Source organism: Natator depressus, chromosome 1, assembly GCF_965152275.1.
Source record: "Natator depressus isolate rNatDep1 chromosome 1, rNatDep2.hap1, whole genome shotgun sequence".
Classification (NCBI taxonomy): domain Eukaryota; kingdom Metazoa; phylum Chordata; order Testudines; family Cheloniidae; genus Natator; species Natator depressus.
In genome coordinates this window covers 281,458,471-281,481,254 of record NC_134234.1, presented here as the reverse complement: position 1 = coordinate 281,481,254, position 22,784 = coordinate 281,458,471, and the positions used below count along the sequence as shown (strand labels likewise).

General features: G+C 40.8%; 1 protein-coding gene across 3 annotated transcripts in view; it reads left to right on the top strand.

Annotated features, from left to right (window-relative positions):
• The window catches only part of TBC1D15 (TBC1 domain family member 15), a 99,069-nt gene extending 78,701 nt beyond the window's left edge, over positions 1-20,368 (top strand). The window contains exons 19-21 of one of the 3 annotated variants that reach the window (XM_074942036.1): positions 17,005-17,121; positions 17,776-17,862; positions 18,681-20,368. In XM_074942036.1, coding sequence (XP_074798137.1) covers positions 17,005-17,121; positions 17,776-17,862; positions 18,681-18,899 — 423 coding nt within the window. In that variant the 3' untranslated portion in view covers positions 18,900-20,368. The remainder of the gene's footprint in view (positions 1-17,004; positions 17,122-17,775; positions 17,863-18,680) is intronic. The other 2 variants (XM_074942034.1, XM_074942035.1) reach the window with 2 other exon arrangements.
• The last annotated feature ends 2,416 nt before the right edge of the window (positions 20,369-22,784 follow it).

Below are 22,784 nucleotides of genomic sequence, written 5' to 3'. Positions count from 1 at the left end.
GTGAGAACAGCAGAATTAAAAGAAAATTATCACAGAAGTGGACTCTGCATGCAATTCACTTTGATACAGTTTGTTCTATTTATCAACCCTTTTACATTGTTTCTTTCTAAAGAATGAATTACAGTTAATTACAAAAAGGAATATTGGATATTTGAAATAGATTCTTAATCTGTGTCATGGCTTAGTAAAATGAAACTTTCAAGGTTAATTGCATTATAATTAAACATTTTTAATTGAATTTAGTTTGGATATCACTCAGATTTATGCAGTTCTAGTGAAGGGCTGGGTGCATTGCAATGACAATTGTGCAAGAATGAAATAGACTATTCTTTTAGCTTCAATAGCAGTGACCCCGAATCTTAAACAGTGCAGAAACTATAATTGTGCTAGATAGGATAGAAATTACTTCTAATATCAACCCCCTGACATCAAAGACACAAATGGAGCACCAGAAGATTTCAAGGAGGAATTGCTTATACCTTTTCCCTGTTACCAGGCTTGTTTAACTGGCCTAATAAATGTCTGCCTTCTGTGCAGCATTTGCTTTAGGGAATTTATTGATTTCTGGATTAACAGCATAAAACTAATGATGCATTATAACAGTTCCTGTATAGAGCTGAATATCCTTCGTAAAGCTTGCCACAGGAAATAAGTGAGATCTATATGGTAGTAAAATTAAATGCAACAGGTGTTTACAGCAATTTGAAAGGTCTGCTGTAACTCTGAATTGCTTATGAGTTTAAGGCTGGCAGTCTCTCCTTACTTTATATCAGGGGTCGGCAACCTATGGCACGCGTGCCAATTTTTAATGCAATTAAAAATCCTGCCCAGCCCGGCCCACTCTTCTCCGCCCCCACCCACTGCTCTCTCCTTGCAGGGCAGACAAGCTTCCCACTATCCCCGCCTCTTCCCCCAGCATGCAGGGTTCTTGCCCCTCCTCCTCTCCCGCCCTGCGGCCGATCAGCTGATGGCCCCTGCTATGGAGTGGGAGAGGGAAAAGCGGAGCCACAGCACGCTCTCTGCTCCGGGGACCTTTGGGAAGGGGGTGGAATCGGCATATCCCCTCCAGCCCCCTGCCGTGAGCTGCTCAGGGCAGGCGGCTGGGAGCACCCCCAGCCCTCTGCCCTGACCCCTGCACCACCCTCACACACCCCCAGCCCTCCACCCTCACCGCTGCACCCCCCAAACACCCCAGCCCTCTGCCCTGACCCCTGCACAACCCCAGCCCTGACTCCGGCACCCCCCACACATACCCAGCCCCCTGCCCTTACTCTTGCACCCCCCACATCCACATCCCCACCCCTCGCACCAAATGGGAGCTGCCCAGGTAAGCGCTCCACACCCAAACCTCCTGCCCCAACCCTGAACCCCCTCCCTCATTCTAGCTCCTGGCCAGACCCTGCACTCCAACCCCGAGCCTGCTCCTTCACCCCCAGCCCTGTTCTCAGTGCAGAGAGAGGAAGAGAATGGGCCAGAACCAGGGAGAAAGTAGGTACCTACTCTATGTGGACAGGGCCGGGACCCCAGACCAGCAATGGGCTGAGCCGCTCAGCCTACTGCTGGTCTGGGGTCCCGGCCACTGGCCCCGCTCAGCCCACTGCCGGTCTGGGGTTCTGGCTGCCAACCCCTTGCCAGCCGGGGTACCGGGTGCAGGCCCCGCTCAGCCCGCTGCCGGCCTAGGTGAACAGAACCCCAGGCCGGCAGCAGGCGGGCGGTGTAAGATCAGCATGTTAATTTAATTTTAAATGAAGCTTCTTAAACATTTTGAAAACCTTGTTTACATACGACAGTAGTTTAGTTATATAATATATAGACTTCTAGAGAGAGACCTTCTAAAAAAACGTTAAAATGTAGTATTGGCACGCAAAACCTTAAATTAAAGTGAATAAATGAAGACTCGGCACACCACTTCTAAAAGGTTGCCGACCCCTGCTTTATATGCTGCAAGATCAACTTATAACCATGGAGTAAACCCATTTTTTCATGCTCCTGTAATAACTAAATACAGTAGGTTGAGTGAAAGAGTTCTTACTTGAAATAGTCAAGTAAAGTAATACTGTGCAAAAATATTTTAAAATGAAAACAGCTAATAGAATAGTGTGAAAGGTCATTCAACACCAAAGTACTACTACTTTCCATTCTTACCGTGTAATTGTAATAATTAAGCAACTTCTTCAGAGTAAGCTGGAAGAGAGCTTACATGTCTTGCTAAAACTTTTGGAATGGGATAGAGCTAACAAGCTGTCTTTTCAAATTGACTCATTCATGTATATATGTATAGTGACATTTTTTGTAGAAAAGTTTGTTAGGTTACATCCGAGTACATAATTTCAGCATTTACCAATATAATATTGGAATGTTCTCATATTGCATATGCATACAAAAAGGAAATATTGTAAAAAGTTATTACCCTGTATACACCATCCTTTATAATTAACGTTTGTTTGATACAAATTAAATGTTATCCGTTTGGGATGTGTAGAAAATTCTGATAAAATGTGAAAGTAGTTCGATTTATGTTTTGAGCGTAGTATATTATATCTTAGAAATGCTGGGTGTAGGACATTAGTTCATGAATCAAGAGCTTCATGCTGTAGGAAGAAAGAATAAATGGTCAGTTTTCAGAATGGAGAGAGGTAAATAGCAGTGTCCCCCGGGGATCTGTACTGGGACAGTGCTGTTCAACATATTCATAAATGATCTGGTAAAAGGAAACAGTGAGGTGGCAAAATTTGCAGATACAAAATTACTCAAGATAGTTAAGCACAAAGCGGACTGTGAAGAGTTACAGAGGGATCTCACAAAACTGGGTTACTGGACAACAAAATAGCAGATGAAATTCAGGGTTGATAAATGCAAATTAATGCACAATAGAAAACATAATCCCAATTATACATACAAAATGAGAGGAATTAAATTAGTTTATACCAGTGGTTCTTAAACTTTTTTTTCGCAGACCACTTGAAAATTGCTGATAGTCTCATCGAACCACTTAATGATCTTTCCAAATGTTGTTTGTACCGTTTGCTAACTGTTGTAAAGCACTTGGGATAAAAGTGCTATATAGATATATATAAAAAAGTAACAAAACTTAACAAGTGGGAATAATTGCTCTCCGAGGCTTCCAGGAAGGAGTTCCGAGGGATCCTCGATGAGGGCATGACCGCAGCCAGGGCAGCCCTCCAGGTGGTGTCAGACGTTGCTGCTGCTCACACTATGGCTTTTGCTATCTCCATGCGATGAGTCTCTTGGCTGCTCCTCTCTGGGCTGTCCACCAAGGCCTAGGCGTCTATGCAGGACCTGCACTTCGATGGCTGGGCCCTATTTGCAGAGCAAACAGACAGAAAATTGCATTGCCTCAAGGACTCCTGCACCACTCTGAAGACCCTGGGTCTCTATGTCCCAGCCCCGGCGCATAAGCAGTTGAAACCGCAGTAGCCTTAGGGCCAGGGGAACCAGCCTCGGCAGGACCAGCCCCATAAACAAGCCAAGGGCTATAAGCACCGTCTGAGCCACCCACCTCCACCCTCTTCTCAGTTTGGCTCGACCCAGAATAAGCAGAGGGCCAAATGGTCATTTTGAGGGTACGCCCGAGGGCGACCTACCATACTATTCCCCAGATCCATTTTTCCCAGTGTTCTCCAATCGCCTTTCCCTCTTCCTCCCCGCCTGGACGGCTATAACCTCGGACCACTGGGTCCTCAGCACAGTGGAACAGGGTTATACCCTATAGTTCCTTTTTACCCCCCCTTTCCAGGGTGGATAAAAATCAATGTTTTTTTAAAAAAAAAAATAAATAAAAAAAACCGTATTTTTTCCTCAAAAAGCATTTTATCAAAAAAACCAATCTGAAGATAATTTTAATTAAGATACATTATAGCCAGGACCAGCTCTAGGCACCAGCAAAGCAAGCATGTGCAGCATTCTGGCCATCCTTTTTTGCTTGGGCAGTTGCGCTCTCGGAGCTTGGGGGGGACAAAAAACATAGAGCCGGCCCTGATTATAGCTCAAAGATATCTCACCATGGAATAGGGATTATAAATTCTAATTCTATAGTATGAGACAATATATTCATATAATGTTTAAGAAAAGTTTTGTAAATGATTTCCAGTAGTTCATGGATTAGGGACCCAATCTTATGGGGTTTCGGGGGCTCCTGTATAGATTATTTAGGTTAATCTTTCAATCTACCCAGTGGGACTCAGTGCTCAGTCTAGAAGATACCATCCGAGATGCTTATTTTTGCAGTTCTCAAACTGTGGATTTGTCTCTCCAGAGATAGCATGCTTGCTAACAGCAAAAATGTTTTTAAATAAATATCTAAATATATAGAGGTGAGAAATAACAGACCTCAACCCTGTTGTCCCTCTGCAAATTTGTGTACACACTGTCAATCCCTTAACTTTCTCTAAAAGTACAATGTTTTAAAAAGTTCAATGAATAGAAGGTTGTTGGGGGGTGGACTAAATCTGGACAAGGAGAAGAAGTCTGGAGATAAATGTGAGAAGGGAGGGACAGGCAGTAGAAACAAAAGTGAAACATCTTTGAGCAGCATATTCCAGAAGTCTTGAGGTCTTTCTGAGTGTAGCCTTCATTGATTTGAGATTTACCATTCTCTCACTAGAAGTGAAAACCTATAATGGCAGCAGGCCGTAAAAGAGACCCAGTTTGGGAATATTTTAGTGAAGTTCCTTAAGACAGGTATGTGTGCAAAATGCAAACAGTGCAACAAAGAAATGCAAGGTCTGGTGATGTTCTCCTCCTAATACAGCATGGCAAGAAAATCCTCCAAATATTGATGATTGACTTGCTGAATTGAAGATCACCTCCCAATGACTTCATAAATATTTGCTTCAGTTACCTTTGATCTGGCTGACATAGTCCATTTAATTTAATTTGTTTTTTTTAATTATTTCATTTAACTATTTTAATTAACAACAATTTTAACAAAAACAAACCTGATTTTAAAAAACTGTTTAAATTCAAAAATTCATATGCTTGTTTTGTTAAAATATTATGTTTTCTGTTGAAGAAAAAAATCAAGAGTACATAACGTTGTTTTATTTAAATAAAACAATTTAAATGTCTGTCTGGTGATGTTTTCCTCTTAATACAGCCTGGCAAGAAAATCCTCCAAATATTAATAATGCATCCAATGAAGTGAGCTGTAGCTCACGAAAGCTTATGCTCAAATAAATTGGTTAGTCTCTAAGGTGCCACTAGTACTCCTTTTTCTTTTTGCGAATACAGACTAACACGGCTGCTACTCTGAAACCAAATATTAATGATTAACTTGTTAAACTGGAGATAGTTCACCTCCCAATGACTTCATAAATACCTGCTTCAATTACCGTTGGTAAATGAAATAACCAAACAATCATTCATTTTCTAATATAGCTGTAAAACTAATCTGAAAAGTTTTCAAAATAAATCACTTTAAAAATGTATAGTGTGTACCTTCTAAAAATGAAACCTACATCTATCTCTGAGTAGATAAGGTTGTAACAACCAACAAGAATGCACTTTTATGTAAAAATCCAAGATTAAATAGTCTTCCTGACTAGTGATTTAAATCAAATCCACCTTGCCCCCGTCCCACCTGCCTTCCCTATCCCTTTTCAGGGACCCCTCTCACGAAAGTCTACTCGTGCAGGAGGTAAAGGGGTTGCTACAGCTGGGTGCAATAAAAGATATTCTTCTTGAGTACAGGAACAAGGGGTCCTATTTCCTGTACTTTTTAATCCCAAAGACCAAGGGCAGTCTGTGGCCCATCCTGGACTTGCAAGACCTCAACAAGTACCGAAAGAAGCTAAAGTTCTGCATGGGTTCCCCAGCTTCTGTTATCCCCTCTCTGGAGACTGGTATGCCACCCTCGACTTGAAAAACGCATACTTCCACATAGCGATCTTTCAAGGACACAGATACTTCCTCCTGTTTACAGTGGGGCCCCACCACTACCAGTTTGCGGTCCTCCTGTTTGGCCTGGCAACAACACCGAGAGTGTTTACCAAGTGCATGTCAGTAGTAGCGGTTTACTTCAGGCGCCGGGGTATCCAGATCTACCCATACCTCGACAACTAGCTTGTCAAGGGCAGCTCCAGGTCTCAAGTCCAAAGGGATGTTGTGGTGCTTCAAGCTACGTGCCACTCGCTGGGCCTACTGGTAAATGACAAAAAGTTGACGTTCGTGCCAGTGCAGAGGATAGAGTTAATCGGAGCAGTCCTCGACTTGACCTGCGCTAGGGCATTCCTGCTGCTGGAAGGGTTCCATGTAATGGCAAACCTCATCACAGAAGTCTCCGCATTCCCTCTGACTACAGCCAGGGTCTGTCTGCGTCTCCTGGGTCACATGGCAGCGTGCCCTTACGTGGTCCACCATGCCAGGCTCCGGATGCAGCCCCTGCAGCAATGGCTGGCAATGGTCTAATTCCCAGTCCCGAGACCCCCCCTAGAGAAGATCGTTACCATTTCCCAGGTGATACTTATCTCGCTGTGATGGTGGACCGCAGGACAGTCCTGGAGGGGGTTCTGTTTGACAACCCTCAATCAAGTTGGTGTCGGCCGCCTTGGACCTTTGCTGGGGGGCACATACCGGCATCCTCTGGACTCAGGGGATGTGGTCCCTGGATGAAGTGTGGTTGCACATAAATGTCAGAGAGCTCCGAGCAGTCCATCTGGTGTGCGGAGTCTTCTTGCCCCACCTGTCGGGCAAGGTGGTACGAGTCCTGACAGACAACACAGCCTCAATCTTCTACATAAACAGGCAATGGGGAGCACGCTCATCGGCTCTCTCTCAGGAGGCCTCTGTCTATGGGACTTCTGCATCAGCTACGAGATCCACCTGGAAGCTTGTCACCTTCCTGGCATTAGGAATATGCTGGCAGACAAGCTCAGCAGGGACTTCTCCTCTGACCACGAGTGGTCGTTCCATCCAGAGGTAGCCTGCATGATCTTCCAAAGATGGGGAACTCTCCAAGTGGATCTGTTCGCTGCCAGACAGAACAGGAAATGCCACCAGTTTTGTTCTTGGCAAGGTCTGAGAAAGGGCTCCCTCTCCGATGTCTTCCTCCTGTCGTGATCAGGAAGCCTGATGTATGCATTCCCTCTGATTCAACTCATCAACAGAGCCCTGGCAAAGATCAAGCGAGACAAGGCACAGGTCATCATGACCCCCCTCCCCCCCATGTGGCCTCGCCAGCACTGGTTCAGCATGCTCATGAGCCTGTCAGCGCCCCCTTCCTGGCCCCTGCCTAACCGACCGGACCTACTGTCGACTCCTATACCCACAGGACCACGGTCGACTCCTATACCCCAGCCTATCAGGTCTCTCCACCTGTCTGTGTGGCTGAACCTGGAGGAGCGGACCTGTTCGGAAGGAGTCCAGTAGGTCCTCCTGGAAAGTAGGAAGCCCTCAACTAGACTGACTTACCTGGCCAAGTGGGCGAGGTTTTCCTGCTGGGTGTCTGAATGGGGCATCTCTCCCTTACATTCCTCCATACAGGCTGTCCTGGACTACTTGCTCCAGTTGAGGAACCAGGGCCTGGCGCACACTTCCATTCAAGTGCATCTCGCAGCCATCTCCGCTTTTCAACTTCTGATCCAAGGACAGATGGTGTTTTCTCATGATGTGACGGTCAGATTCCTGAAGGGGCTTGAGAGACTCTTCCCGCACGTACGGGCCCCAGTCCCACAGTGGGATCTTAACTTGGTCCTCTCTAGGCTCACTGGCCCACCCTTTGAGCAGCTGCGTTCCTGCTCCCTTTCCCACCTCTCGTAGAAGGTCGTGTTCCTGGTGGCGGTGACGTCGGCAAGACGAGTCTCTGAAATTAAAGCCTTGACTTCAGAACCTCCATACACAGTCTTCTACAAAGATAAGGGTTCAGTTGTGGCCCCACCCAGCCTTCCGGTCAAAGGTGGTCTCCACCTTCCATATGAACCAGGACATCTTCCTCCCAGTGTTCTGTCCCAAACCACACAAGACCAGTGAGGAGAGGCATCTTCATGCCCTGGACGTTCAGGGAGCCTTGGCTTTCTACTTAGAACGTACTAAGCCTTTCCGTAAGTCGACTCAACTCTTCATCACTACAGCGGATAGGATGAAGGGTCACTCGGTGTCCTTGCAGAGGATTTCTAATTGGATCCCCTCGTGCATTAGGACCTGTTAGGACTTGGTGGGGGTTCCACTGCCGCCGATTGTCAGAGCCCACTCAATGAGAGCGCAGGCATCTTTGGTAGCCTTCCTGGCATACATTGCTATCCAGGACATTTGTAGAGCCGCAATGTGGTCCTCTGTTCACACGTTTTACCGCTCATTATGCCATCACTCAGCAAGCCAGAGAGGATGCTGAGTTCGGCAGAGCTGTGTTGTAATCTACATGTCCGTTAACTCCTCCCCATCTGCACGGGTATTGCTTGGGAGTCACCTAATATGGAATGGACATGAGGAAGCACTCGAAGAAAAGACAGTTACCTTTTCCGTAACTGGTGTTCTTCAAGATGTGTTGCTCATGTCCATTCCTTAACCTGCCCTCCTTCCCCACTGTCGGAGTTTCCGGCAAGAAGGAACTGAGGAGGGGCTGGGGAATCCGGAGGCGTTCCTTATACCACGCCATGTGGGCACCACTCCAGAGAGTGCCAGAGTCGGTCCCCTATGGATACTGCTGAGGGAAAAACTTCTGGCACTAGTGCATGTGGCAAGCGCACACACCTGATATGAAAGGGACATGAGCAACACATCTTGAAGAACATCAGTAACAGAAAAGGTAACTGTCTTTTACTACTTCACATAACGCAGAATTCTGGGTCAGCCAGTGAAATTAAGAGGCAGCAAGTTTAAAACAAACAAAAGCAAGTACTTCTTCACACAATGCACAGTCAGCCTGCGGAAATTGTTGCTAGAGGATGTTGTGAAGGCCAAAACTAACTGAATTAGAAAAAGAATTAGATAAATTCATGGAGACTAGATCCACTAGTGGCTATTAGCCAATCAAGAATGCAACCCCATGCTCTGGGTATCCCTAGTCTCTGACTGCCAGAACCCGGGAGTGGATGATGGGATGAATCACTCAATAATTTTCTTGTTCTGTTCATTCATTCTGAAACACCTGGCATTGGCCACTGTCAGAAAACAGGATACTGGGCTAGATGGACCATTGGTCTGACCCAATATGGCCGTTCTTATGTTCTTATGATGGTTAGTTGAGATAGAAATGTTCTGTCAGTATGATTTTGGAATGACTTTTATTATTCATGAGTTGGAATACTATGAGTAGATTATGCAGTGGCAGTAAAACCTTTATACCTCGCCATATAAGGGTGTATTTGGTTTAAGCCGCCTATTTTCCAGAAAAACTCTAGAAAGTCTTAAAAAAAAAACCTTTACAAAAAATAGTGCCAATAAAATATTGTCTCGTTTGTGATCTCCCAGGCTGCCAAGATACCAGCTCTTCGAAGGAGAGGAAAATTATAGCTAACTCGTTTTAGAAGCTTCTAATAATGTATATTCTAAAATTATTGTAGATCATCTTAATATTATTTTAATGTCTGTCTCGCACACAATAAGGGCTAAAAATAAATGACAAATTATTTTGGAAAGGGGGAATTCCCAGTGCTTCAATGCTATAAAACATCCATTTCTACCATTGATAGTTTGCCAAATACCAAACTATAAATTTGTAGTTGTTTTATAGGATTGCCCTTTATTGTAGACCAGTATAATTACACAGGGAAATTCCACATAAGAAGGGAAAGGCAGCTGTGTAAAGCTGCTCAAAAGTTTAGAATGTTACAAGTAGTCTCATTAGAGAGGGATTATTGGACAGACTGCTGCTGAGGTGGTAAAATGTGCATGATATATCGTATGGTGGTGGTGTTCATCACATGGATATTGCAACCATAAATGCAATATAAATGTTTTTATGTAGTTTAAGTAGATATTACTCAATACTTAAGGTATTTGAAACTTTGAAGCATAGCTAGTTTGTCATTCTGCTGGCTTCTTTAAAATAAGTTGTCCTAAACCACTGAGTGGTGAGGTGGCCAAGCAAAAATGTGCTGGGCTCTCCAGTGACTGATGACTGGCCATGACCTGCTGTAGGGTCTTTAGCTGAGAGGGAGCCAGGGAAGAACTGCCTGGACGAGGTGTCAGAATAAGCCTCTTAAAGGTCTGTGGAGGAGACAGGGAGTTGTGTACAGAGCCTCAGAGTGAGGTAAGTTTTTGTTTGGCAAAAGACTTCTGAGAGTCCCTGAGCTACCTGGGGTGAGCCCTGCACTCATGAGGTAAAGGGTTTTGGACTTCTGTTGGATTTTATTTTTTTGTTGTACTCTTGTTTATGCTTCAAGTGCAGGTGTTTTTTTTTTTTTTTGGTTTAAGTGTAGGGTTAAACTATGGTTCGAAGAAGAGAAGACATAGAGGCAGCTGCTGCACTTGATCTGTAATAGATAAGCTGCTCCTGTGCTATCCCTGAGAAGTCTCAAACTGTTCTTTGTCAGTTAAGTCTCTCTTTATCAGTAGCATAGCATTAGCCATCTATGTTAACCAATAAGAAAGTCTTGAAAAGCAAAGCATCGTTACAGAAAGCATCAAAACTTCCTGCTATTTGTCAGATCCACTGTGTACCAGGAAAACTGAGTTGCACATTAGGTTGGCCCAGTCAAACTGCCATCTGTCTTGCCTCATGAAGGCTAAAGGAAATCTGCCCATCTCTTATTGTGAGATTTGTCTCATTGGTGATAGGATAATTGAGAACATCACCAAGCAAATATTTGCTATAGAGATTGGCACCCAGTGGCAGTAATACAAGATCCTGGCCTTTCAAACAAGGTCTTTTCCAGGTTGCCATCATTTCAAGGTTTTGCAAAACATGGGCAATGTTCCTCTTTTTGATACTTGGGCAGGGATGACTGGAGTTAAGAATTCTTCACTCTATTTTTGAGTTTGTCGAAAAGGGATGTGGTAGAATTTTATAATGGAGCTCCCTTCTGGTTCTTTTCAGCCCTGGATGTTCTGCAGAGGAATTTCCTCAGGGCTTCTAAGTGCTTCCCTCCTAGGTTCCTTAAAGTTTCTGCCTCACTAATAATTATTAACACAACTGATGAAAACTAGACCTGAGGCCTGTAAGGAAAGAAAATCTCAACTGTTTTCATTATTTGTAGTAAAGCATGAATTTTTGAATTGAGAGAAAACGCAGGGAAACTTTAATTTATAGAAAAAACAAGCAAAATAACAATAAAATGGACATGCTATGACCTGTTGAAAAAGGTTTGAGTAGAGCCACTGATAATGTTAATGAAATATTTTATATCTTCAAATGAAAATCTGTATCAGAAAAGAATAGTCAGTCACCCTGCCAAATGCCAACTGAATGATTTTTTTTCCTGAAAAATATATTTGCTAAGGTAATTAAGTTCCCAGAAAGATAATGTAGGTCAATCAGTTGCAGCTCTGGAATTGGTAGTAAATTGATTTGAGCTGTAGAAAGACAGGCATGTTAAATGACGTCTCAACTTAAATTTTCAAACATTTGAAGGAAAATAGAGGAAACATTTTGTGTAATGTACAGTACAGCCTTCAAGAGGGTTTACTGCTTGTTTCTCACAGGAGTGCACTTATAACACTTGAGACTGAGAGGAGATAAATGTAGTAACTATATGCCCATCTCATTTAAATAATATAGCTTGCAAGATATTAGCTAAAGTGGAACTTTAGGGATTTGAGATAATCTTGCTGGAAATAACATATTAATCTGATTGTAATAATAACAAAAAAAATTCAAACAATGAAAGATTACTTGCCAGTACCGAGCTCTCAAAATATATTCCCTCTTCACATTCCCACTATAAGAATGTTTGCTAGGCTTTATTATCCCAGAACTATTTTAAAGTAATGTAAATGCTGTCCTACAGTTCAGGTGTTCCAACATGGTTATAAAAGGTACTATCCCATAACCACCTTTGGTTCCTCCCTGCCTCTTCTAAACTAGTTGTACAAATCTGAAGAAGTAGGAAAGGAAAGGGGGATCAGCGTGGTTGTGCAAAGAAAATATGTTCAGAGAATTCCATATGCAAGTAATTTTTCCCCAACCTGAAATTACCTATGCAGATCTACACTACAAGAGATGAACAAGTGGCAACATTCCTCAGAAATACTACTTAAAAAGTGGTTAGCTGATTAAACACTGGAGGACTACTTCACTGAAATGAGCATTCAGTTTGGCTCCAGTTATGAAATAGTAATATTGAGTAAAAGTGACAAGTGGCAATCTGACAAATATCTATAATAAATACATTTTCAGAGAGAAATCTTGGAAGTGGTTGCTATTCTGGCAGAATGAGTGTCATGTGTCTCTAGTGCTGATTTAAATGTAAAACTTAAATTGTTTAAATAATCTCGGGGCAAAAATTGCTTCACCTTAGACTTTTTGCCAAAAACCTCGAACTAGGATGATTTCCAGAAGGGTTTGGTGCTTTTGCATAATACTTTTTGATGCAAAGGATTTGGTGCTCTGCATAACATACCTCAGAATTGCTATGCTGCTTTGTGTATTAAACAAAGAAACATCCCAAACAAACTAACTGGAAGACATGATTACATTCTGATAAAATTCAGAAACCACTTAGGGAACCTCCATTTTTCTGCATCATTGTTCTAATTCCTGACAGAGGCAAGGCAAACACATATGTGGTAGTTGTGTTGTCTTTGAGAACTTGGACCACTTTTTTCCTGTGGTTTGTGGGAAGAGAGCTCTTCAGCGGCAACCTTATACCCAAAATGGCCTCCCTTAGCTTCCAAAACTGCCTAAATAGCGGATGGGCCTCTTCTCCAGTCCTCCTCCTATAAGCTGGGGATGGCTAATATCCCTGTGACGAAGATACTATTAAATCAACTTGTACCTTATAGTCCCAGGGTGTTGGGTGGGCATAAATTTAGGATGAGGTCACCCAGTACTAATCTTTTCAAAGGGGGTCACGGAGGTACATGAGGCTGTTAAATAAGAATAAATAAATAGTAGTAAAAAGTAATGTCTCTAGCTGAAATCTTCTTGCTGTCAAGGCTGCTACCTAGAACTTCAGAAAAAGTCTGAAGGAAGGAATGCAGCTGATACCCTTGAATCCCAGCATGATTATTGTAAACATTATCTGTTAACTAGAAGATGAATTTATTTTGGTTGCCCTAGACTCTGAAATAGAACAATTAACTTAGAATTTTAATCACATTCCTTGAGGGGAATTTTCTTTTGAAGGACAAATCATGTAGTTAGTAAAAAACAAACAAACAAACAAAAAACTACAACACTGTCACTAGAAGTGGTTGGCTACTAGTGCCAGCGGTGGTGAAAACTGAGTGTTGATCCCACTCCAAATGGGAACATGAGTTAGGAATGGTCAGAACTGACTTCAGAGAACTACGTATGATCCTATTTTACTGAGAGGTGCAAATAGTTACCTTCAAATCTGAGAGCTCTGAATCAATCGTGATTTCATTGACACCTGCTTTTCATTGCAGCGTGTAGCTACACATACCGTACATGCCACTGCAAGAGGTGTGCAGTGTAGACATGGCCTTTGTCCACTGACAGTTTCTCAGGAGAGGATCATGGAAAAGTGATCTTTTTTAGGCGTCATACTGTAAACTTGCCCTCTCCTACAATTCCTAGGGTCCAGTGGGTTCCCATAATCTGCATGAAGAAAGAAAATGGGATAATTGGTCTCCAAAGACATGGAGAGAAAAATGGAATATAAATGGATTGCTGCAGAGTTCTTTGGTGAAATCAGAATTTCTGCTCTCCAGAGAATGAAGTATTTGCTGGAAGCAGAGGAGCAGAACATCACATTCTTTGCTTGTTCTGCTGACTCTTAACATGATGAACAGTTTTGAGGCTGCCTTTGTTTGCTCTGAGAGTTGTACAAAATTGGGCTCCTGACTGTTGCTGAAAGTACTGCTGCTCATACCTAAATGAAAACATTTACTTTCTACATGTAGATTGGGAAAAAGTGACACAGAACTCGTGTGTGTTTTTTCTCTAGTTGTCTAAGTTATTGTAGTAAAAAAATCACTTGTTTTTTCTGTAATTCAGCAAAAAAATATTTTTGGACTATATGAGATACCACAGTAATGTAAAGAAATGTGGAACACAACTGCTGGATACTTGCTGAAACATGGGCAAGGAGGTGAAGGGGAAAGGACAATTCATATATTTATTATGGTATTACTCTAAACCAAAAGAATATTTTGGCAGGAAATTTGAAAAAGGTAAATGTAAACGTAGAAGGTAACGGTGACTCTTGCTGAGTTCTTGCCATTACCAGTGTGAATGGTGGGGCTTAGCCTATACAATTGGCTATCTGCTCTGAGAATTTTAAATGTTTTCTAGTTCTGCTTGACGGTCTCTTAATCATTAAGTTGATTTAAGAGTAAGGATGGTCTTGCGGTTAAAGCACTCAGGAGATCTGATTTAGATTCCTGGCTCTACCACAGACTTACTGTGTGACATCAGGCAAGTCACTTAGGTTATAGCATTTGGGAGGTGTAATTCCCAGCTCAGGTAGACGTACGCAGGAGCAGATTTACCATGAAACAAACTGTGCGATGGCACGGAGCCCCCAAAATGCAGGACAAATCTCATCTGACAACCTGCCTGAGTCACGGCCGGCGGCACAGCAAGGCGCAGGCAGGCTGCCTCCATGCTGTTGGCCAGTGGCTTCACGCCGCTCCCGGAAGGGGCCGGCTGCTGGCATTCTCTGTGTGCACCTGGCTGGGGAGAGGCAACTCTGCATGCTGCCCCCACCCTGGGCAGTGCACGGAGGCCTGCTGCCTCCCTCCCCCCAAGGGTCGCGCAGAGATTTGCCAGCAGCAGGGCTAAGGTGGCTCCCTGCCCGCTCTGCCTCCCTCCCTCTGTGCCGTTCCCGGAAGCGGCCGGCATATCCCTGCGGCCTCTGGGTGGGGGCGTCTCTGTACGTTGCCCCTGCCCTGGGCGCCGACTCCGCAGCTCCAGCCTGCTCCCAGAGCCCGACCCCTGCCCCAGCCCAGAGCCTGCACCCAGCACCCAAACTCCCTCCCAGACCCCAACCCTTGCACTGCCTCCTGCACCCCAACCCTCTGTCCCAATCAAGGTACCTCACTTCATTTTCATTTACTTCCCATTACTTATAATATAGGAGGAGGATGAAGGAAAAAAGAATGAAAAATGGGCGGAAGATATAATGTTTTTTCTTGGCTGGGTCCCCTGGAGTGGGGTGCCGAAAATGAAGCTGCACGCAGGGCCCACTAACTCTAAATCCGCCACTGGACATACAGCCACAATGTGACATTGGTCTGAGCTGGGGTTGCAAAGCAGTACTTTAATATAAGTAATGAATTATATGTAATTGTATAGCCTCCAGCTTTAGATTTTTAGGTCGTAATCTTTGTGTGGTTAGTGTAGTGTCCAGTTTTTTTGCTTCCTTTTTTAAAAAAGTTGTGTTTCTAGAACATGAACAGCTCAGTCTAGAAACCCAGAATCCAAGCTGTCTTTGGATAGCATAGTCTGGTGGGTTGATTTTGGACCTCTGAATCAAGAACTCCTGTGTTTGTAATCTTGGATCTACTGCTGAATCACTGTGACCTGGGCCAAGTCATTTAATCATTCTGCCTCAATTTTCCCACAAAGGGGTGTTGAGGATTGATTGATTGATGTTCGTACAATGCTTGCAAGTGTAAAATGCTTTGTTTCACTAGTAAAAGTAAAAATCCAATAAGGTGCTGTCAGGAAGGCCACTCTTTCATTGAAATATGTTAAGAATATTGCTTACTGATTGTATTGTCGATTGCCATCGTGCCGGTATGTATATGGGGGAAAATACCTGGCACAAAAGATGTTTGATTAACCATTTCCATACTATTCCCTGAAGGATATTCAGTGAAAAGTTTTCTAGTTAGAAAATATCCTCTTTTATTGAATATTCATTTAAGAATGCAAGATGACTGTGTATGTGTGGGGGGTGGGGCGCGGATAAACTTGTGCGGGTCTTGTGGAAAGCAGCAACTTCAGAACCTTATTTTATGTAAACCTTCCTCTTGCTCTTCACCCCCCCCCCCCATGTCATAGCTAAACAAAGCCTGATTCCCTGAACTCTTACTCTTGTTTGTAATCTTTGCTAAAGGAGTAGGTCCCATTAACTTCGGTGGTTTTACTCACTTGAATAAGGACTACTCTTGCAAGTAGATTTTGCAGGTTTCGGTCTTTCATTTCTGATTTCCCCTTCCCTCAAACAATTGTTATAATCTACTCTTTTAGTCACCAATCCTAATGTTAAAATAGAGCCATCATAATTATAAGTGTACTGTGTTCAAAGAGCTAAATCTTGGTTCCATTGAACGCAGTGAGGGGTTTTTCTGTTGATTTCTTTGATCAGTATTTGACCCAAAGCAGCAAACCATTAGTTTGCATACATGCTCTTTGACTACAGGCTTGTTATAGAGTGGTAGGGTGAGGATGGAGGGGCAGTTTGGCTTATAAGAACCTTTTGTAAAGATTTGAAAGCACAGTAAGCGTTTCTGTCAATTCGCTGGATTCTCCAGGCTTTATACCAAGACCTGTCAAGCCATGTAAAACAATTAGAATTCATAAATGTTTTGTACACAATTACCTGTCCTCTTGTTTGCGTAAGAGATTTTTTTTCTTGAACTAGGACAGAACCAGCAGGCATCAGTAAGACCATAAAAGCACATTGGGCTTGAGAGTATCCATCGTAGACATCCTCAGCGGACCTATGGTCTTGATGGACTGTGCATGTAACTACTTAGACTTATTTATCACTAACTGTTTTTTGGCCAGTGATAGTAATATTCAGTTGGTTTAAAAAAGGAGCTTGTTGTTTAATTAAACCATTAGGCTTAGGAGGCATACTGAAGCTATATTATTATTAAATGTGAAAAGTTGTTATACTTCAATGTCTGTCTTGCTCTTCAGAAGAAAGGCATAAATTCTCATTTCCAATTTAAAAAGCAGTTTTAACGTTTTAACAGGTAATGTGGACAGAGTTGCCTTGCCAGAATTTTCATCTTCTCATCTGTTGTGCTATCCTGGAATCTGAAAAGCAGCAAATAATGGACAAGCATTATGGTTTTAATGAAATACTAAAGGTATCTGCTGAGGTTCTTAATTTTAAGTGTAAATTAACCCTTTGAATGGATTCTTTTCTGGTTCTATACTGAAAAAGACATAGATGTACAGTGTGTCTTCTGAACGGTTATAGTTACTTCATTCCAGAACTCTTTAAGGGGCAAGGCAACCCAACAAATGTAATTATGGATCAGTAATTTTTCACCTATATTTAGAGGTTAAACCTCTAGTGTTGGGTTAATAAGTGTCAATAATACTTTCACTCTAGTAGATAGAATATTAGCACTTACTCTTTTTAAACCGTCTAGGAAGTTGCAGAAATCTAAATCATTGTTACTTTATCTTCTATACACTTATTTATTATTACCTCTTCAGCTCTGGGAATTATGGTTGCCTGGTGTGATATGCTATTGTATATTACATTAGAGTAAGAAACACTGATATAGACTCATTTTAAGAATCCTATAAAATGCTGATCAATTACTTTGAGATATTGAACACATTCAGCTCCTGTTTATCAATGCATGTGCAGTGTTTTGAGCATTTTGGAGGTTTGACCCCTTAATGTCCATCGTGGCATTTACAATAGAGGAGAATATTATTATTTTAATACAACAGCATATTTTTTCTAGTCTACTATTTTCCATTCTTATTTTTTGTGAATATATTTTTAGCATATAAATGAACTGTCTATGAAAATTGATGTGGAAGATATACTCTGTAAAGCGGAAGCAATTTCTATCCAGATGATGAATTGCAAGGTAAAGTTATTTTAAAGTATATCTATGAGTATTTGAGATAGTAAAAAAATACATAGTTGTCTATATTCATATACATGTATAGCTTTTGAAATAGTCCCTTTTGAAATAGTTCAGTTTTTGGAAGTGATGGAAATATGCTGTCAGCCTTTGATTAGATATTTACAAAAGCCTCATACACTTGTCCAGGCAAGAGTTGTACATTCACTATCAAAAGTGTATTATTGTGTGAAAAAAGCTGGAGTTTTGCTCTTGGATAGGTTATTTTTACTTCGTTCAGGTTAGATTAGCTGGTATACAGGTGAGTTGATTTTTGATGTGTGGGGAGGGATGAGAGGGGAGTCTGAGTTACCCTGCTACCTATTGGACTAAAAGCACATAGACTTAGTTTTGTTGTGTGCTGAAAAGTTGAGTATTGATAGATTGGTAGAAAAAGCTTTAGGCAGTGTTATGAAATTTATAATGGTTGGTTTGATTTGATTTGACTTATACTTTGGGTTCAGAGCAAAGATGAATAGCATTGTTAATCAGATAATAATTACATTAATATAATTTAGACTGTGGCATAAAGGTTTCCCTATCACCTTTAAAGATCTTTTCAGGGAGCAAAGATAGCAGCTGGTAATTTTCTTGAAAACAATCAACCCTTACGCAAAATTAATATTTAAACACATTTTCACTACAGATTAGACTTTTATTCTTATAAGTGCTTTCAAGAAGTTATTAAGCATAATATGCTTGCTAATGTGTTTCAATTAACTCTTTAATTTAATTTGTTTAATAGAATAAAAAATACAATGATAAATGTTTCCTCCTCATAGGAATTGCCTCAAGCAGTTTGTGAGATCCTGGGGATGGAGAACAGTGCTGTAACAACACCAGATTCAGACACTGGAGAAGATGAAAGTGTTACTATGATGAGTCGTTCTGCATCAACATATCAAAATATCTCAATGCCTGTAACTGCTGCCAACGGAACAAAAGATAACGCACAACATATGGCTGTGACACATAGTGCCCATAGATTGACACCTACATAATTAACTTGGTTAAATTCTTGAAGAGACACTTTACTGCAGCTCTTTTTTCAAGCACTTGAGAGGTGGATGTTTAAAATTTGGTGTTTGATTAAGCTTTAAGGTTTTGGAAAGAAATTCTGTACTGTAATGCTCTTGCATTAAAGCTTTACAACATGACCTGACCTAATTATTTTTGTAGTTACTTCTACCGAAATAGCCTTTTGTTTTCAATAACATTCCTTACTATTTTTGTAGCAAAGTGCATTTCTTTTTTGGTGATGAACTGGAAATGGCTAATAGTTACAAGGTGGGTGATTTGGAAATGATGCATCTGCTGAGTTTTGACTTTTATTATTCTAAGCTTTGGTGATTCTTTGGTTTTGATCAGATTCAAAATGGGCGAACTGAAGCTCCTGTACAGCATTTCCATGCTGAAAAGATGCTGATTTCCAGAAGAGGAACATTTTGTAAATGAACAGAGGTTTTTCCTTCTCAAATGTTTACAAAAATATTTGTTGCTGTTTGAATGTAGATTTGAAATGGACGTTTTGACTTATGACGTTTTAATGTCCAGATGCTGAATTTTGTGTAACCCAGGAATGGACAAACAATATATTTTTTACATTTAACATCTCTTCACTTACATATATATACTATCTACATAAGCAATTATGTGTGAATACTAAAAGGATAGGCATATTTTCAATATTTGAATAAACTTCACTGTTCATTAGTCAGTTTGACCAAATTAATACACAACAATTTCAACCTGGGGTCTTTTTGAAAACTATTTTCTAAATAATAACTATTTCTTGTGGGCATGATCAGTCCTACGCCTGGTGTAATTTTACAATTAATTTCTTGCAAAGTTTATCTTTACCAATAATGTTTATTAAATTTGCTAGTAGTATATTAACTGATCAGTAAACTCCTATTTAAACTGTTTCTATATCCGACTCCTTAGGGCATTTAAAAGCAGGTACAAAACTATTGGAAAATAGTAATCACAATGATCTTAATAAAACATTCTTTTGTATATGAAAAAGGCAGTGTGAGTTTATACCATGCCATGCTGTATGATCTTCTTAAGTCTTGTGGTATTTAACAAAACTGATTCAGTATATTCATTGTTATTTTGCAACTATTGTACATATTATAAAATAAACCTCAAAACCAATTTAGTGTTTTTTAATTAAATCATATTTAGAGAAAAAACTTAATTGTCTGGTTGTTGATATGAGAAAACAGGTAGAAGATGGGACATAGCTAATGGCAGTTTCCAAGTCACTTAAATTTTGTTTTGAATGGGTAACAAAGGGCAATGGAAAAATCTGATTTCTCCAGAGTAGAATATATTGTTCATCTCAAGGCGTTTGTTGACAGTGAGTAGGCAGAGGAGGTATTTCCCCCTCCTACTTTGGAACAACTTACTATTATAAATAATGCTGGAACTGTCCAAAGCAAATACTTAAATTGACACAGAAAGGCTTCAGTCGATAAAGCAAATCATTGCAATGGCTGGAGACCTGGTTCAACTTCTCACACCTGTTGTGAGCAAACATGGCAAAGAGTTAGTTGAATCAGTACAGATTTTGTTTTTAATATCATCAGTGTGTTATCTCTCATCAGTTAATAACTAAAAAACTCATTCAGCAAAAGTCAAGGATTCAGAACTCAGCATCTCCACAGTCTTTAATTTCCTGTTTTACAGGAAATTGCTTGGAAGCATCATGATACCTTTGTTCCCTTTTGGGTAATTCTTTTTACATAACAAAAAATCTAATGCTTTATTTGTTCTAGTATATTACATGAGTTAAAAGTATAAAATTAACAGAGTTTTGCTTTAGTGTGTTCTAGAGCAAAATACCTTGTTTCACTGAGAACCTTGCACAATATATTTCTAGAATATTTGCATGGATAACCCTGTGAAAGAAATGTTATATAGGTAATATGGCTAAACCATACACAAGCTGTGAAGTTTTAGTAGGAAGACTGTCATGGCAAGCTTTGCTCATTTCTTCGCCATTATCTCATGTATTCTATTTTATGAGGACCCCCCCTTTCCCCCCCCCCCCAAAAAAAAGTCCCCAAAGTGTAATCTGCAGGGTTATTGTGGCGTTTTTCTTTCATGAAAAAGCACAATGGAACAGGTTCCCATCCCTCCCAAATGCACAAAGATTTTTTTTTTAAAGGCATATTGTGTGGTTCATCTTGTATGTGTATGCATTTCTCAATTCTAAAGAGGCACGCATTTTCCAAATTATAATGGTTGCCTTTCTGTTCATTAAAATGTAAGAATACAGTCCCTCGGTCCGATAAATTCAGTAGGCCTACCAATCTTCACCCTGTCCTTAGATACCAGTATCTTTTACCAACTTATTTGCTTTTGTAATACCTATCCTTATCCAAAACAATCTGTGTGTGTTAAAACATGTTCCGTTGATGCTGAGCTGGCTGGAAGGAATGCAGAGGTGTTCAGAATTGTATAAAATTCTGAATTCAACATATCCTGGCTTCTGTGAACTTACTGTCAACAATTTGATATAAAGAATTGTTGAAAAACTACCTTTGCAAATCTATATTTGGGATACAAATCTGGATCTTTGACGTTAAATGGTAGAAAAGGAAGGAAGTCATGTTTGTTTCATGAGCTAGCATTAAGCTTATTGGTCCTCATGCTAGGATCTTCATATGGGCTCATGCTATGACAGTTATTTTTTTAATTCAGTCCTGCTGGCTCAGAATCTTATATTTGAAGTATCTGTGTGTGGTTCCAGTGTTTTGTTAATTAAATCACGCCATATTGAAACCGCAACAACAGTATTTTCAGCCTGTAATTTGTCAAGCCCTTCGAATTGCGAAAAGCCACCTTCAAATTGCTTTTGTAAATTGAGTCTCTCCATAGAGTTCTGTCCTTTTTGAGTAAAACAAATCCTATCTTTAGATCAAAGACTGTCCTGAGATCCATGGATATTTCAACACATTTATGGAAAATACAGAAAGACAATCTTTGAGAGTTCCACTCAATGCCATTGGAAAGCTGGGGTATCAGTCCTTTTTCAGATACCGCTGACAAAGCTGGTGGTTGCAGAAGAAATGTTGAACCTCTACAATGTGGCTTAGAACTGTGCTACCTGTTACTCCTTTCTCAACAAGATTTAAATAGTATGGTGAACATAAGTATATTAGAAGTTTAGGAAGAATATATTCAGGTTGAATTGTTTCAATCATTTCTTTAAATTGCTTATTTTTATTACACAGAAGGTGTTATTAACATTAAAAGAAGGTTGCAACTTTCTTCGGTTAAACTCTGCCTTTCACTTGCTGTAATGACCGTATTGATTGATAGATCTTTGCCACTTTTGGGGTGTTGAAGATTAAAAGGGTCAGCACTTGAACTGGTGCTAAAGAGCTGCTGGAAGGCTTGGAGCGGGTTGGATATGTTTTGATGACAGTGATGGCTCCATTGCAAGATCAGTCATTAGTAGACTCTTCTTCTGTAGACTGTTCAGTGATGCAGCTGAAGGGGAAAAATCTACCACTGATTTTTATGGATGCATTACTCTAATCTGAGACCACAATCAGCCTTAATCATATGGTAGTGTGATCTGGGATTTATTTTAAGTGTAAACTTGACTCTGAATTTTTGGGTTTTTGTAATGCTTGGTTTGGGGATAATTACAACATCCCTGTATTTTTTTTAAACTGTTAAAGTACTAATACTCTCAACCTTAACTCCATTTATTACATCAGTTATAAAAATATATATAGTTTTGCTTATCTGACAGTCCACAATAGTGATTTGCCCTTACAGGCCTGCTCATACAAAAAATTACACTAGTTTTGAAGATGCCTTCTCTTGGGTTTTTGTTTGCTTTTCGTTTTGGGCAAGAGGAGAGCTATGGG